General features: G+C 42.0%; 1 protein-coding gene across 1 annotated transcript in view; it reads left to right on the top strand.

Moving 5' to 3' along the window:
• LOC128690366 (titin homolog) overlaps positions 1–17,578 on the top strand; it is a 117,056-nt gene that overhangs the window by 57,260 nt on the left and 42,218 nt on the right. The window contains exon 3 of the mRNA XM_070080360.1: positions 14,116–14,233. Within this exon, the coding sequence (XP_069936461.1) occupies positions 14,116–14,233 (118 nt within the window). The remainder of the gene's footprint in view (positions 1–14,115; positions 14,234–17,578) is intronic.

Here is a 17,578-nt window from a genome sequence, read left to right as displayed (position 1 = left end):
GTCCAGTGAAGGCTTTCACTTGGTTGTCAACATCCCCTTGGAGAAGAGCATTCCAGTCAGTGGTGGCGAGCTCAGAGCAAAGGGCTGGCCAATTACCTCTTTCCCATAGCCAAGTTGAGCGTGTGGACTCCTCACCTCATTCTGTTGGGATCTTAAGTGTCGTAAAAACAGCCTTGTGGTCAGACGATCCAACATAGCCGAGGGGTTGACAAGTGACTATGCCTTCTGCCAGATCACTCACTACTGGGTCAAGGGAGGAGCCAGAGATATGAGTAGGGAAATCAACAAAGTTTCTCATGTCAAACACTGCAAGAAGGTCATCAAAGTCCCTCTGTATAAGGTGCTGGTTGAGGTCACCAACAATTATAATATGTTGACAATTGTGTTGTAGCAGAAGGGAGTCAATATTTTCCATTAGGAAGTTGATAGGGTCTGCATGTTGCCACTGAGGTCTGTACATTGCACATGCTAGTACAGAGGTACTAGTGTTTATACAGAGCTTGAAGAACATCATTTCAAGATGTGTAGGGGTGGCAACATCAATGTGCTGGGCATGAACACTTTTAGAGAAGCACACAGCAACACCTCCTCCTTGCCCTTGCCTGTCTCTTCTCATCCATAAGGTGTAGCCAGCAATTCTTGCAAAATTTTCTGGAGTCCTGTCACCCAAAAATGTTTCAACAACAGCTATCATGTCGGGACGTTGAGTGTTCACAAAACTATGTGTGAGCTCTCCAACATTAGTAATGAAACCTCTAATGTTGGCCGACAGGATGCTGATAGAGTGGCTCCTCATGATGAAGTGGTCAGCTTGAGGTGGTGGGTGTGTAGGGAATGTAAGGTGCCTGCCCTTGAAAGAGGTAGGGTACTGAGGCAGCTGCAGGGATGTAGGTCTGTGGTCTTGTATAAGGCGCAATCCCACCTGCTGGGCTGGGATAGGAGTAGCTAGGTGGGTGACGTGTGAGAGTGTTCACCAATTCAGAGATCCTGCTGGTTTGTTCTGAGAACAGGTCTCTAAACAGGTGGCCCTGTCTGTCAAGTTCGTTTTTCTTCCGACACTGGTCCTCCTTATGTCCTTTCTTGTAGCAGTAATTACACCTGGTATCTCGCAGGCAGTTGTTGGCAGTGTGCCCCTTCCGGTGACAGCGAGAGCACAGCCTAGGTGCCTGGGAGGGTGGACGAGGATTTGTTGCACCTCCTGAGTTTTGCAGATTTGTCCTCAGATTCTGCCGCTGGAACTGTGTTAGTGGAGGGTGAGACGGCTGTAGAGGTCTTCCTCCTCCACGTCCTCTGCCCCGTCCTCTACCAGTTCTGACAGATGTGTCCCTGCTGTTCGTACTTCGGTGCAGTAGGTGATCAGGTGCAGTGATAGTTCCCTGATCATTAACTGCACCGTTCTCTGGTGGAGAAACTCCTGGCTCAGAACTTGCTGACGAAGCACTGCTACCAGATTCTAGAATAGTATCGGCAGGTGTGCTGATAGGTGTAGGATCAGAGATGGTATGTGCACTGTCAAGTAGACTGGCAGTGGCTGAAGCAGAGATGTCAGGTGTAGGAGAATTAACAGATCCAAGGCTTCCCTCGTTGCTGGGAAGAGGATTTGTTCCCTCTGTGGTGGTCAGAGGAATTGTGTTAGAATTCCCAAAGGTAGTGTTTTGAACTCTGTCAGTCTGTGGGACCTTAGCGATGACAGAATTCCACCAGTTGTTTACCCCTGAGTTAAGCTCAGTGTGGGACTTCCAGTCTTTGTCTATAGTGTCACCATCAGCTGAGCAGCTTACGTCACTTGATGCAGGCTTGCACTGGCCTTCTACAATAGCTTGTAGGTTATCTAATGATTTGAGGAGCTCATGAAGTGCTTCCCTGTGATGGATTATCTTAGCTGCAACTTTACAACACAGCCCAAGAGGGCAGTCTTGATCTTTGGACAGGAGTCCCTGAGGTAGGACTTCTGAACCTTCCTCCTGTAGCTCCAGGCTTGTATCCACATGTACGACAGGATTATGGATATCCTTAAATTTTCTGAAATTTTCAACCTGGCTGCAACAAAATTCTTCTGGAATGCAATCTGTGTGGCAGTACTTGGAACAAGTAGGCTCCTTACATCTAAGAAGAATTTTGTCCCTTGTGGTATACCCACAAACACTGCAGTAACTACTGGATCTCTCTCTCTCTCTCTCTCTCTCTCTCTTTCTATTTCTCTCTCTTTCTCTCTCTCTCTGGATCTCTCTTTCTCTCTCTCTCTCTCTCTCTCTCTCTCTCTCTCTCTCTCTCTCTCTCTCTCTCTCTCTCTCTCTGTATCTCTCTTTCTCTCTCTCTCTCTGGATCTCTCTTTCTCTCTCTCTCTCTCTGGATCTCTCTTTCTCTCTCTCTCTCTGGATCTCTCTTTCTCTCTGGATCTCTCTTTCTCTCTCTCTCTCTCTGGATCTCTCTTTCTCTCTCTCTCTCTCTGGCTCTCTTTCTCTCTCTGGATCTCTCTCTCTCTCTGGATCTCTCTCTCTCTGGATCTCTCTCTCTCTGGATCTCTCTCTCTCTGGATCTCTCTCTCTCTCTGGATCTCTCTCTCTCTCTGGATCTCTCTCTCTCTCTCTCTGGATCTCTCTCTCTTTCTCTCTCTCTGGATCTCTCTCTCTCTCTCTCTGGATCTCTCTCTCACTCTGGGTCTCTAAACCCCTCACATACAAAACCTTTACTCCTCAGTGGGTGATCTAGGGGTCAATGCCCCTGTGGACTGGTCCATGACCAGGCCTTCCAGTGGTCAGGGTCTGATTAACCAGACTGTTACTGCTGGCCACACACAAACAGACATGTGAGCCACAGCCCAGCTGGTCAGGCACTATCTTTTCCTTGTACAACCTCTACCCCATCTTCCTTTCACTACAAATTTATTCGCCCTCCATGTTGTATTTTGTTCCATTCTCTTTAAACATCCAAACCACTTAACCCCTGTTCACTCCTCTAGTTAATACTTAGTAACTCTGTATCTCCTGATCTCCAGACTTTGAATTCTCTGCATAATATTTAAACCACACACGGCCCTCAGGCACGAAATCTCCAATGCCTCCAGTCTCCTCCTCACTGCAACATTCACAGCCCATGCTTCACACCCATATAAGAGTGTTGGAACCATTATATTCTCATACATTCACCTCTTTTCTTCCATGGACAATGTTTTCTCCACAGATCCTCAGTGCACCACCTGCCTTTCTTCCTTCATCAGTTTTATGGTTTGCTTTTTCATATGTTACTAATGTTAGAAATGGGATGTTCAGTAAGTTTAACTTTAACAACCATAAAATTGACTGGGAAAAAATAAACCAAGAGCTATCAGACATATCCTGGGAATCAGACATGAGTGACCTAAATCCCCACCAGTGCCTAGAGAGAGGTATGTATGAAGCACGTTCCATTGAGGAATCCCAGAAGATCAGATGTAGAGAGAGAGCGTAGGAGATGGTACAGAAGAAGAAAACTGGTTACTGAATTGCTTAAAAACACTAATATGTTGCAAAAACTTAGGATGTCATGCCTCACAGAAGAAGTACAAAGGGCCATACAGGATATTGCAAGAAACCCAAAATATTTCTATTCCTACACAAAATCCAAGCTAAGAACTACCTGTAGAATTGGACCACTGTAGAGAGGAGGCTCGTATACTGACGATGAATAGGAAATGAGTGAAATCCTAAAAGAACAGTATGAGTCGGTGTTCAGCATCGCACTAAATGACAGCAAGATAGAAAATACAAAAACATTTTTCACTCCAGAAGAAGGCCACACAGACCAACTAACTGACATTAGTACAAATCCCATAGTTTTCGAAAAAGAAATGGAAAACATGCCCACTCACTCAGCACCTGGTCCAGATTCATGGAATGCTCTGCTGATAAAGAAGTGCAAAGTATCACTAGCACGAGCCCTCGGTATTCTTTGGAGAAAGAGCTTGGATCTTGGAGAAATACCGGAGGCCTTAAAGAGTGCAGACATAGCTCCTTTGCATAAGGGAGGTAGTAGAGCACTAGCTAAAAATTAGACCAGTAGCCCTAACCTCTCGCATCATAAAAATCGTCGAAAGAGTGATGAGACAGCAGATTACAAATTTCATGGACCAGCACAACCAACATAACCCGAACCAGCATGGTTTTAGAGCAGGACGATCCTGCCTGTCACAGCTGCTGAACCATTATGACAGAATTACGGAGGCGTTGAAGGATGACCAAAACGCAAATGTGATTTACACAGATTTTGCAAAGGCGTTTGACAAATGCAATTATGGAATGATAATGCATAAAATGAAGGCCATGGGCATTACAGGGAAGGTAGGCAGATGGATTTTCGGGTTCCGAACACACTGAACACAAAAAGTAGTAGTGAACAGGGCAAGATCCAGCATCAGTGAGGTCAAAAGCTCAGTGCCCCAAGGCACTGTCCTGGCACCTCTGCTGTTTCTCATCCTCAGCAGACATAGACAAAAACACCCGGCACACTTTTGTATCATCATTTGTAGATGTCACTAAAATAAGCATAAAAGTCACTATGGTAAAGGACACTGATAAAGTTCAGGAAGACATAAACAGGGTTTTCCAGTGGGCAATGGAGAACAACATGACGTTCAATGATGATAAGTTCCAGTTGCTTAGGTGTGGAAAGAATGAAGAACTCTAAAGGAACACTATGTATAAAACTGAAGAGGGTTACCAAATAGAACGTAAGAAACACGTAAAAGACCTAGGAATAATTATATCAGCGGACCTTTCTTTTATAGACCATAAGACAAAGATCATAACAGCCAGGAAGATGACGGGGTGGGTATTGAGAACTTTCAAAACAAGGGAAATAATACCGATGGTGACACTCTTCGAATCGCTAGTGCTCCCTCGCTTAGAATATTGCTCAGTGTTGACGGCCCCATTCAAAGCAGGAGAAATATAAGAGCTGGAACAAATACAGAGATTGTTTATGGCTCACACTGAGCCTATAAAGCACCTAAACTACTGGGAATGCCTGCAAGTCTTGAACATGTATTCACTGGAGTGGAGGAGAGAGAGATACATGATAATATTTCTTTCTTTCAACACACCGGCCATATCCCACCAAGGCAGGGTGGCCCAAAAAGAAAAACGAAAGTTTCTCTTTTAAATTTAGTAATTTATACGGGAGATGGGGTTACTAGCCCCTTGCTCCCGGCATTTTAGTCGCCTCTTACAACACGCATGGCTTACAGAGGAAGAATTCTGTTCCACTTCCCCATGGAGACATGATAATATATACCTGGAAAATACTCAAGGGCCTGGTCCCAAATTTGCACACTGCCATAACAACATACTGGAGTGAGAGATATGGGAGGAAGTGTAAGATAAACCCAGTGAGGAGCAGGGGTGCACTGGGGACAATAAGGGAACACTGTATCAGCATTCAGGGTCCCAGACTATTCAACATCTTACCAGAAGATATCAGAAACACGGCTGGAACAAGTGTAGAAGCCTTCAAGAGGAAACTGGACAAATCTTCACCAGGTGCCAGATCAACCAGGTTACGATGGATATGTGGGGCAGTGGGCCTCCAGCAGCAACAGCCTGGTTGACTAGGCAAGCACCAGACAAGCCTGGTCCATGGCTGGGCTCAGAGAGTAGATAAACTCTCAAAATTCTTCAAAGGTATATCAAAGGTACCCATCCACTGACAAGTAGACTCCCAAATGCCTGAACACATTCACTTCCTCCATACTCCCTCAAATCTGATGTCCAATCTTTACCTAACTTGTTTATTACCCTTATCACTTTGCTCTTTCCTCTGTTCACTTTCAACTTTTCCTTTACATGCCCTCCCAAATTCATCCACTAACCATTGCAACTTCTCTTCAGAATCTCCCAAAAAGTGTCATCAGCAAAAAGTAACTGTGACAACCACTCATTTTGTATCAGATTATACATATTTTAATTTCATACCTTTCCCCAACACCAAAGAATTCACTTCTTTTACAACCCCATCTATAAATAAGTTAAAACAACCATGGTGACATTGAGCACCTGTAAGGCCTGGTTTTACTGGAAAGTAGTGTCCCTCTCTCACCTACATACCCTATCCTGAGCCTCACTATCCTCTTAAAAAAATCTTAATAGCCTTTAGTAGTTTACTACCTATTCCATATACAGTGGAACCTTGACTTAAGAGTGTCCCAACATACGAGTTTTTTGAGATACGAGCTATCTCTGGGTCGATTTTTTCCTCTGAGTTACAAGCCAGCTTTCCGCACTTCCCCCTCAACCCAAAACCTGGACACGTCACTTGTTTATCTCTGATTTCATACTTTAATTCAATGGAAATCATTCTTTTTTTCTTCTCAGCACTGTTCTTTACACTTACTTTCTTAGGACCCATGCTTAGAAAAACGAAATTTGGCCAAATGACTGTCAAAAATGTAAGCAAAGCATGAGAAAACTGCTCCCACAGCGAGGTAAACAGTGAACCGAGTTGGCGGCATTCGTTATTATTATAATAATAATAATGCCTAGAGAACAAATGGATTTGTCAGCTAAAAATAGGAGAGGAGAGTTATTAAATGGAGAGTTAGAGGTATTGAGAAGATGGAGGGAATATTTTGAGGAATTGTTAAATGTTGATGAAGATAGGGAAGCTGTGATTTCGTGTATAGGGCAAGGAGGAATAACATCTTGTAGGAGTGAGGAAGAGCCAGTTGTGAGTGTGGGGGAAGTTCGTGAGGCAGTAGGTAAAATGAAAGGGGGTAAGGCAGCCGGGAATGATGGGATAAAGATAGAAATGTTAAAAGCAGGTGGGGATATAGTTTTGGAGTGGTTGGTGCAATTATTTAATAAATGTATGGAAGAGGGTAAGGTACCTAGGGATTGGCAGAGAGCATGCATAGTTCCTTTGTATAAAGACAAAGGGGATAAAAGAGAGTGCAAAAATTATAGGGGGATAAGTCTGTTGAGTATACCTGGTAAAGTGTATGGTAGAGTTACTGTTGAAAGAATTAAGAGTAAGACGGAGAATAGGATAGCAGATGAACAAGGAGGCTTTAGGAAAGCTAGGGGGTGCGTGGACCAGGTGTTTACAGTGAAACATATAAGTGAACAGTATTTAGATAAGGCTAAAGAGGTCTTTGTGGCATTTATGGATTTGGAAAAGGCGTATGACAGGGTGGATATGGGGGCAATATGGCAGATGTTGCAGGTGTATGGTGTAGGAGGTAGGTTACTGAAAGCAGTGAAGAGTTTTTACGAGGATAGTGAGGCTCAAGTTAGAGTATGTAGGAAAGAGGGAAATTATTTCCCAGTAAAAGTAGGCCTTAGACAAGGATGTGTGATGTCACCGTGGTTGTTTAATATATTTATAGATGGGGTTGTAAGAGAAGTGAATGCGAGGGTCTTGGCAAGATGCGTGGAGTTAAAAGATAAAGAATCAAACACAAAGTGGGAGTTGTCACAGTTGCTCTTTGCTGATGACACTGTGCTCTTGGGAGATTCTGAAGAGAAGTTGCAGAGATTGGTGGATGAATTTGGTAGGGTGTGCAAAAGAAGAAAATTAAAGGTGAATACAGGAAAGAGTAAGGTTATGAGGATAGCAAAAAGATTAGGTGATGAAAGATTGGATATCAGATTGGAGGGAGAGAATATGGAGGAGGTGAATGTATTCAGATATTTGGGAGTGGACGTGTCAGCGGATGGGTCTATGAAAGATGAAGTGAATCATAGAATTGATGAGGGGAAAAGGGTGAGTGGTGCACTTAGGAGTCTGTGGAGACAAAGAACTTTGTCCTTGGAGGCAAAGAGGGGAATGTATGAGAGTATAGTTTTACCAACGCTCTTATATGGGTGTGAAGCATGGGTGATGAATGTTGCAGTGAGGAGAAGGCTGGAGGCAGTGGAGATGTCATGTCTGAGGGCAATGTGTGGTGTGAATATAATGCAGAGAATTCGTAGTTTGGAAGTTAGGAGGAGGTGCGGGATTACCAAAACTGTTGTCCAGAGGGCTGAGGAAGGGTTGTTGAGGTGGTTCGGACATGTAGAGAGAATGGAGCGAAACAGAATGTAGTGGAAGGAAGGCGGGGTAGGGGTCGGCCTAGGAAAGGTTGGAGGGAGGGGGTAAAGGAGGTTTTGTGTGCGAGGGGCTTGGACTTCCAGCAGGCATGCGTGAGCGTGTTTGATAGGAGTGAATGGAGATAAACGGTTTTTAATACTTGACGTGCTGTTGGAGTGTGAGCAAAGTAACATTTATGAAGGGGTTCAGGGAAACCGGCAGGCCGGACTTGAGTCCTGGAGATGGGAAGTACAGTGCCTGCACTCTGAAGGAGGGGTGTAAATGTTGCAGTTTAAAAACTGTAATGTAAAGCACCCTTCTGGCAAGACAGTGATGGAGTGAATGATGGTGAAAGTTTTTCTTTTTCGGGCCACCCTGCTTTGGTGGGAATCGGCCAGTGTGATAATAAAAAAAAAATAATAATGCAGTAATTATTATTATTTATTTTGTGTTAGTATTAATTTAGGTAACTAGAGCACAGATCCAATTCCCTAGATCAAGAGCCCCTCACCAGCATCAAGGTTCCTTGATGCTGGTGAGGGGCTCTTGATCTAGGGAATTGGATCTGTGCTCCAATTCCCTAAATTAATAATAATAATATTATTATTATTATTATTATTATTATTATTATTATTGAGCTTCAGTTCCCTAAATTAATAATAATGCATAATATGTACGTAATAATTCAGAATCCTACCGCTAGATGGCACAACTGATGCCAAAACATAGTACACGTTTACATCGCTATGGGGGAAGTTCTCTCGTGCTTGTTTGCATTTTTTAGTCATTTGGCCAAATATCTTTTTGCTAACCATGGGTCCTAAGAAAATAAGTGCAGAGAACAGTTTTGAGAAGAAAAACATGATTTTCATGGACTTAACCAGGCAATACATCATACACTGTACCCTCAGCATCCCCCACCTTCAACCTCCCCCTCCATCTCTGCTCCAAGTGTGTAAGTACATATACACTATATAAACAGTTTTTATACAATATTTCTTATTTATAAATATATTGTTTCAGTGTTTTCCTTAGAAAACTAGTGATCTACTGCAGTTAGCCTCAAAAATACTCACTTTTCTCTTATGGTAAGAACATGGAGAGATACTATAGTCAAACTGGGACAGATGGTGGACGCTTCCCGCCGCTGCCTCTGCCACCATATTGTGGCCTGTTTTATTTGATCTAGAGTATATATCATGTTTGTGTTAATTATATTGTTTATTATGTCATATTAGATAAATTGTGATAGATAAATAAGCCGTACAGTTGATAATAGTGTAATATTCAAGTATTTTTTCTCGTCTCTCCAGAGTCCAGGAACGAATTAATGGTTTTTCAATTAATTTAAATGAGGAAAATTAATTTGATATATGAGTAAATTGAATTACGAGCTAGCTCCTGGAACGAATTAAACTTGTAACTCAAGGCTCCACTGTACTTGCAACATTTCATATTTCTTGCCTATCCACCCTATGATATGCCTTTGCTAAACCCATGAAAGCAACAAAAACTTTTTTTTTTTTTTTTTATTATCACACTGGCCGATTCCCACCAAGGCAGGGTGGCCCGAAAAAGAAAAACTTTCACCATCATTCACTCCATCACTGTCTTGCCAGAAGGGTGCTTTACACTACAGTTTTTAAACTGCAACATTAACACCCCTCCTTCAGAGTGCAGGCACTGTACTTCCCATCTCCAGGACTAAAGTCCGGCCTGCCAGTTTCCCTGAACCCCTTCATAAATGTTACTTTGCTCACACTCCAACAGCACGTCAAGTATTAAAAACCATTTGTCTCCATTCACTCCTATCAAACACGCTCACGCATGCCTGCTGGAAGTCCAAGCCCCTCGCACACAAAACCTCCTTTACCCCCTCCCTCCAACCTTTCCTAGGCCGACCCCTACCCCGCCTTCCTTCCACTACAGACTGATACACTCTTGAAGTCATTCTGTTTCGCTCCATTCTCTCTACATGTCCGAACCACCTCAACAACCCTTCCTCAGCCCTCTGGACAACAGTTTTGGTAATCCCGCACCTCCTCCTAACTTCCAAACTACGAATTCTCTGCATTATATTCACACCACACATTGCCCTCAGACATGACATCTCCACTGCCTCCAGCCTTCTCCTCACTGCAACATTCATCACCCATGCTTCACACCCATATAAGAGCGTTGGTAAAACTATACTCTCATACATTCCCTTCTTTGCCTCCAAGGACAAAGTTCTTTGTCTCCACAGACTCCTAAGTGCACCACTCACCCTTTTCCCCTCATCAATTCTATGATTCACCTCATCTTTCATAGACCCATCCGCTGACACATCCACTCCCAAATATCTGAATACATTCACCTCCTCCATACTCTCTCCTTCCAATCTGATATCCAATCTTTCATCACCTAATCTTTTTGTTATCCTCATAACCTTACTCTTTCCTGTATTCACTTTTAATTTTCTTCTTTTGCATACCCTACCAAATTCATCCACCAATCTCTGCAACTTCTCTTCAGAATCTCCCAAGAGCACAGTGTCATCAGCAAAGAGCAACTGTGACAACTCCCACTTTGTGTGATTCTTTATCTTTTAACTCCATGCCTCTTGCCAAGACCCTCGCATTTACTTCTCTTACAACCCCATCTATAAATATATTAAACAACCACGGTGACATCACACATCCTTGTCTAAGGCCTACTTTTACTGGGAAATAATTTCCCTCTTTCCCATACTCTAACTTGAGCCTCACTATCCTCGTAAAAACTCTTCACTGCTTTCAGTAACCTACCTCCTATACCATACATCTGCCACATTGCCCCCATATCCACCCTGTCATACGCCTTTTCCAAATCCATAAATGCCACAAAGACCTCTTTAGCCTTATCTAAATACTGTTCACTTATATGTTTCACTGTAAACACCTGGTCCACACACCCCTACCTTTCCTAAAGCCTCCTTGTTCATCTGCTATCCTATTCTCCGTCTTACTTTTAATTCTTTCAATAATAACTCTACCATACACTTTACATTGTATGCTTCAATGTAGACGCTTAACGCATCCTCTAAGACGAAGAGCGATCCTGCTCTGTCTTGCTTCTAATTCTTTCAATAATAACCCTACCATACACTTTACCTGGTATATTCAGTAGACTTATTCCCCTATAATTTTTTACACTTGCCCCCCTTTCCTTTAAATAAAGGAACTATGCATGCTCTTTGCCAGATCCTAGGTACCTTCCCCTCTTGCATACGTTTATTATTTAAAAGCAATAACTACTCCAAAACCATATCCCCACCTGCTTTTATCATTTCTGTCTTGACTCCAGCTGCTTAACCCCCTTTCATTTTACCCACAGCCTTGTGCCCCTTCCCCACACACTCTTCAGGCTGTCCTCACTCCTAAAGGATAAAATGTTATACCTCCCTGGCCAGTTCATGAAATCACTGCCTCTCTTTCTTCTTCATCATTTATTATTTCATCAAAATATTCCCTCCATTTTCCCAATACCTCCAACTCTCCATGTAATAACTCCCCTATTCTGTTTTTAACTGTCAGTCTATTCATTCCCTAAGCTTTCTCAGCCTATTAACATCACTCCAAAAGTATTATTCTCAGCAAGATTTGTTGACAGAACCTTGCCCACTCTCATATGATCTAATTTTGCACTCCCTTACCAGTCTCTTAACCTCTCTTTTACTCTCCATATATGCCACCCTTGTTAAATCATATGCTAACCTTTTCTCCATTACCATTCCTTTTACTTCACATTCCACCACTTGCTCCTCTTCCTTCCCAAACCTACCCTCCTATATCCACAATCTACTATTTTTAAAACCACCTCTTACCTATACAGGTACAACACCGACTTTCCGAATACTGATGGTCCAGAACCTCTTATAATCCGTACAGATTTACAAGCAAGAACTTGAAATTCCCACAGCCACCAGACTAGTTTACTGGGTGGCCCACAGATGGTGTTGAGTGTAGCCATGGTCACTTGGATTGTTTAAACTGCACCTGCTGGTGGGGGACACCCTAATTCTCTGTTCCTTAGCTTATTTTGATTAAATTAACCCCAGCTATGGTTTCTAAGGGAGACGAGAAGGAGACTGGTGGTATCAAACGTAAACACTAGTCCATAGTGATTCAAGAGAAAGTTGAAATGTTGAGAAAACTGGACCATGGTGCTTCAGTGCATAAGATCTATGAAGATTATGGTCTCGGTAAATAAACTGATTAGTATGTTGACCAAGATGACCACCCCTAGTCCAGAAAAATCAGTACAGCTAGCCCTCCACTTTCGCAAGCTTCGAACATTTGTGAATGTCCAGCTCCCCAATCATATTTACCAAACAAATGCGGGAGAAAAGTACAGAAAAATTTTCATACCGTGTCCCTACTACCCTCTCTCTTACCCCCTCAGCCAGCAGTCTGCCACTCCTTCACTCATTCATTGTCCAGTTACGGTTCGTGTCCTACTGTACACACGTTTGTGTGGTGGTGCAAATATGGCCCCCAAGTCAGCTGCAACTGCTATTGATGAGCCAACCCCTAAGCACTCAAAGAAAGTCATGAATCTGGAGAAGGCGAAATTGCTAGACAAATGTAGGGCAGGTTATTTGAGCAATCCTGCCATTGGAAAATTATTGAATGTAAATGAAAGGACAGTGCGCTCTATCGAGAAAAATGAGGCGAAGATAAGGGCTGCACTAGCATCTACTGCTCCTCCCACAGCCAGGCAAGTGCCACAAGTAAGAGACAGTGCAATGTCTAAGATGGAATCAGCATTATTTGTGTGGATTTCAGACTAAAATAGAAAAGGAAATCCCATAGATAGCAATGAGATTCGTGCACAGAGAAAGACTTCTTATGATATGTTGGCTAGTGATGAGGCTAGCACCAGTGCAGAACCAGGATGTCCTACCAAGAAGAGGAGTGTGTTGCTGAGGCCAATCAACCTCAAGCCCTCACCCTTGAAAAACTAGGGCAAGCAATGAGAATGACATTGCAGCTCAGTTTGTTACGACATAGACCCATCGATATTGAGGGCTTTGAAGGTGATGAGCGACATTGATAGGAGCATAATTCCCTACAAAACTCTGTAGATATGAAGAGAAAATGGTCTCAGTTGCCCATCACAAAGGTCTTCACAAGGAAGCCTGCCACTTCTCATGCTGCTACCCCTACTGCCTCGCCTAAACCTCAACCCGTGGCAGAATCTGACTCCTTTACTAACTCTGACTCTAGTGGTGTGGGTAGTGACACTGGCAGTAGTTAGAATCCACACACTAGACTCATCATGCCAGGCAGTTACACTCCATATAATCACCTTCATTCAACTGTCATCAGTAACTGCATGGCTAACCATAATCACCATCATTGTCAGTCATCATCGTTACAAGTCGTTAGAATTCATTTGCCTAACCTTATGAGTGGTGAGTGTTTTGTCTGTTCATTATTTGTTATTAAATCATAACATGTATGTACAATATTTTAAGATTTTTTCATGTGTTTTATGATTGTTCATGGTTCAGTAGGTTAAGAAAGCAGTATTGTTAGGCTAAGTAAATGCTTTTATTATATTTCCCTACAATATATTTGTGCACCAAACATTCGCGAATTTTCAAGATTCACGAGGTTCTTGGTCCCCTAACCTTCACGAATGTGGAGGGCCTCCTGTAATCCAGAAAGGCTTTGGAACCAAAGGTTCCAGAAAATTTATGTTGTACCTGTATTCTCTCTAGCCCCTCTTCCAGTAATTGCTTATAACTTAAGTTTAATTACCTCCTCCTTTACTTTATAAACTTTCATCCCTTATTCACTGAGGCCATTTCAAGCACTTTTATATATCTGGTATCATGTGGAATTATATTGATAACAAGGACTTCATAGTTATATACTTGTGAAATGGCTTTTTGCAATATACCAATACATTGACAGTATTGAAAAGAAGTCATTTCTGGCAAAGGGAGACTGGTGCATGTTGATTAGTACTTAATATTTGTTAACCATCTTGAATGCTGATTTAAAGTTCACATTTGTGTAACATCCATTTTTTTTTTTTATACATATGAAGAGAATTCCGTGAAGCTCAATCAGGCGAGACGAAAATTGATGATGAGCAAATCAGCCAGCTGAGCATTGCACAGCGTTGTATTCTTGCCAGTAGACCAAATTATCAAGAGTACTTACAGGTACAGTAATGCATCTTAACTTCATCTTAAAAGCTTGTTTTGCATATTTAATTATTTAGCAAATGTCTTGAAAAAAAAACTGCTGCCAACAGTACCCATTTATACTTGCTGCAGCTATGTTAACTCTGCCCCTTAATATTTAATATATTTTTTCAAATTTCCAGTGGTTGGAGTATATAAACACTTAGTCCATTTCAAAACTTCCTTTACTCTTGGAAAAATATATGTATTGTTCCTATTGTGCTCCCTGTTTCTGGTTACAACAAATCTTCCATTTCTGATACTCATAATCTTTTAAAAATTGTTTTGCAATTTTTTGCCTTTTAACCCTTTGAGGGTTTCGGCCATACTAGTACGGCTTACGACCCAGGGTTTTTGACGTACTAGTACGCCTAAATTCTAGTGCCCTCAAATCTAGTGGGAGAAAGCTGGTAGGCCTACATATGAAAGAATGGGTCTATGTGGTCAGTGTTCACAGTATAAAAAAATCCTGCAGCACACAGCGCATAGTGAGAAAAAAAACTTTGACCGTTTTTTGGAATAAAACAGCCACTTTGCACTGTATTTTTGTATGGTATTTATTGTTGTATTGTTGTTTTCTTGGTCACATTTTATAGAATGGAAGACATATTACAGAAATTGAGATGATTTTGACTGGTTTTACAATGAAAAGTACCTTGAAATTGAGCTCAAAGTAGCAGAAATGTTCGATTTTTACCAAAGTTCAAAAGTAAACAAATCATGCCAAGCGTCCAATGCACGTCAACTGGTGAGTCTAATATTCTTTCGCAAGTGCGCCAATATTATTTATACCATTTTTTACACTAATGCAGTAGTCTGAATAACAGTAAATCTATTTTTTGTGAGAATAAAAATTCAAAGTGGAAAGCAAAAGAATGTAGGAGGGGGCCTTGAGACGTGACTAATGAACAGAGGAAATGTCATTTTAGTGTCAGGAATGTTTTTCTTGTTTATTCTGGACCCTATTCGGAAATTGGCATCTTTTGAAATTTGTGTGAAATTGGCAAAATTGCTAAATTCTGACCACTGTATTGGATAGTTGAAATTGGTAAATGGGTGGTTTCTTGCACTCATTCGATAGAAAAAATGGAGTTCTAGCGAAATATTCATGTTTTTTGTCGACTAGTGCAGTGGAATTGGCCGAAAATGGGGCTCAAAGTGGGCAAAATCGCCGATGCGTAAACATCGCCGAGACCGCTAACTTCGCGAGAGCATAATTCCATAAGTTTTCCGTCAAATTTCATACTTTTGGTGTCATTATGATCTGGAAAAGATTCTTTATCTTTTCATAAGAAAAAATGATTTTTTTTTTTTAAATTTGGCCGACCCTGAGAACGAGTCTTGGAGAGGGCCTGTCGACCCTCAAAGGGTTAAAGAGGATATTTCTAGAACTTTTATTGGTCATATTTTACTATTCCTCCATATTTTACATTCTCTCCATCAGTCTTACCTGAGGCACACTAACACTACAGTTACAACACTGCAACATTAATGCCCCTCCTTCTCAGTGCCGACACTGTACAGTGGTCCCTCAATTGTTGTCCATAATCCGCTCCTGGAAGTGGGACTATTATCGAAATAGACGACTTTTGAATCAATTTTCCCCATAAGAAATAATGTAAATACAATTAATCCGTTTCTGACACCCAGGAGGATTAAAACAAAAAATTATTTTACATGAAATATAAATGTAGTACATAAACAATACAATGGCACATGATGAATGAAACATTAACAGAATAACACTTACCTTTATTGGCGATTCTTCTTAGTGTATGGAAGACTGGAGGAGGAGAGAGATTGGATTATTTACTGTTTGGAAGGGGAATCCCCTTCCATCAACACCTCAGGTACCTAGTGCTTTTCTGGGGTTACTTCTCTTCTCTGTTTCTTAATGCCACTAAGATCAGCTTGAGTCACTGGAGTCCTGTCTCGCAAAAAAACTGTCCAGAAAGCTCTGTTTCTGGCGTCTCTTTAAAACTTCCCTAAAATGGGCCAAGACTCTGTCACTGTGCAAGTTGCCGATATGGCTTGCAACATCCTTCTCAGGGTGATGTTTCTCCATAAATCTTTCCATCCTACCCCACATTTCAAAAATATCCTTAATTTCTGAAGAAGGCACCTTCTTCCATCTCTCTTCCTCCTCTGCAGCAAGTTTCTGAGCTCTGATCTGTTGCTCTTCCTGCTGAAGCTCTTGCAGCTCCTTGGTGGTTAGCTCTTTGTTGTGGTCCTCCACCAACTCTTCCACATCCTCCAAACTCACATCCAACCCCATGGAACTCCCCAGTGCCACAATAGAGTTCACAACTGACATAGGCTCATCAGGGGCTGCCTCAAACCATTCAAAATCCCTCTTGTGGACACAATATGGCCACAATTTTCTCCAAGCAGAGTTCAAAGTCCTGGTAGTCACTCCCTCTCAAGCCTTAACTGTAAGGCTTTTGCAATGGAGAGGACTGAAGTGTTCGTTCCAAAAATCTCTTAGGGTCAAGTGAGTGTCTGAGGTCACATTAAAGCACCTTTCAAACATTGCTTTGGTGTAGAGTTTTTTAAAGTTTGAAATGACTTGCTGGTCCATGGGCTGGAGGAGAGGAGTGGTATTCGGGGGCAAGAACTTTACTGCGATGAACCCAAACTCCTTCAGAATTAGGTCATCCAAGTTTGGAGGATGAGCAGGTGCATTGTCCATTACTAGGAGGCACTTGAGATCCAATTTCTTTTCCAGGAGGTAATTCTTCACTCTAGGGCCAAACACTTCATTGAACCACTCAACGAAAATGTCCCTTGTGACCCATGCCTTATTATTAGATCTCCAAAACACATACAATTTACTCTTCATAACATTGTTTTTCTTGAACACTCTGGGATTTTCAGAATGGTACACTAATAACGGCTTCACTTTGAAATCCCCTCTAGCATAAGCACAGAACATTAGCGTCAGCCTGTCTTTCATAGGCTTGTGTCCTGGCAGTGACTTTCCTTCCTGAGTAATGCAGGTCCTCTTTGGCATTTTCTTCCAAAAGAGGCCTGTTTCGTCACAATTGAACACTTGTTCAGGTTTCAGTCCTTCAGCCTCTGTGTACTCATTGAATTCCTGCACATATTTTTCGGCCTTTTTTTGATTCGAACTGGCAGCCTCACCATGCCTTTTCACACTGTGTATTCCAGTATGCTTCTTAAATCTCTCAAACCAGCCTTTGCTGGCCTTAAATTCACTCACATCACCACTAGTTGCAGTCAGTTTCTTTACCAAATCGTCATGCAGCTGCCTAGCCTTTTCACAAATAAGCGACGTCATAAGACTATCTCCTGCTAATTGTTTCT

Source organism: Cherax quadricarinatus, unplaced genomic scaffold (assembly GCF_038502225.1).
Source record: "Cherax quadricarinatus isolate ZL_2023a unplaced genomic scaffold, ASM3850222v1 Contig344, whole genome shotgun sequence".
Classification (NCBI taxonomy): domain Eukaryota; kingdom Metazoa; phylum Arthropoda; class Malacostraca; order Decapoda; family Parastacidae; genus Cherax; species Cherax quadricarinatus.
Note: the sequence above shows the minus strand (reverse complement) of the source record. Positions and strands in the feature narration are given on the sequence as shown.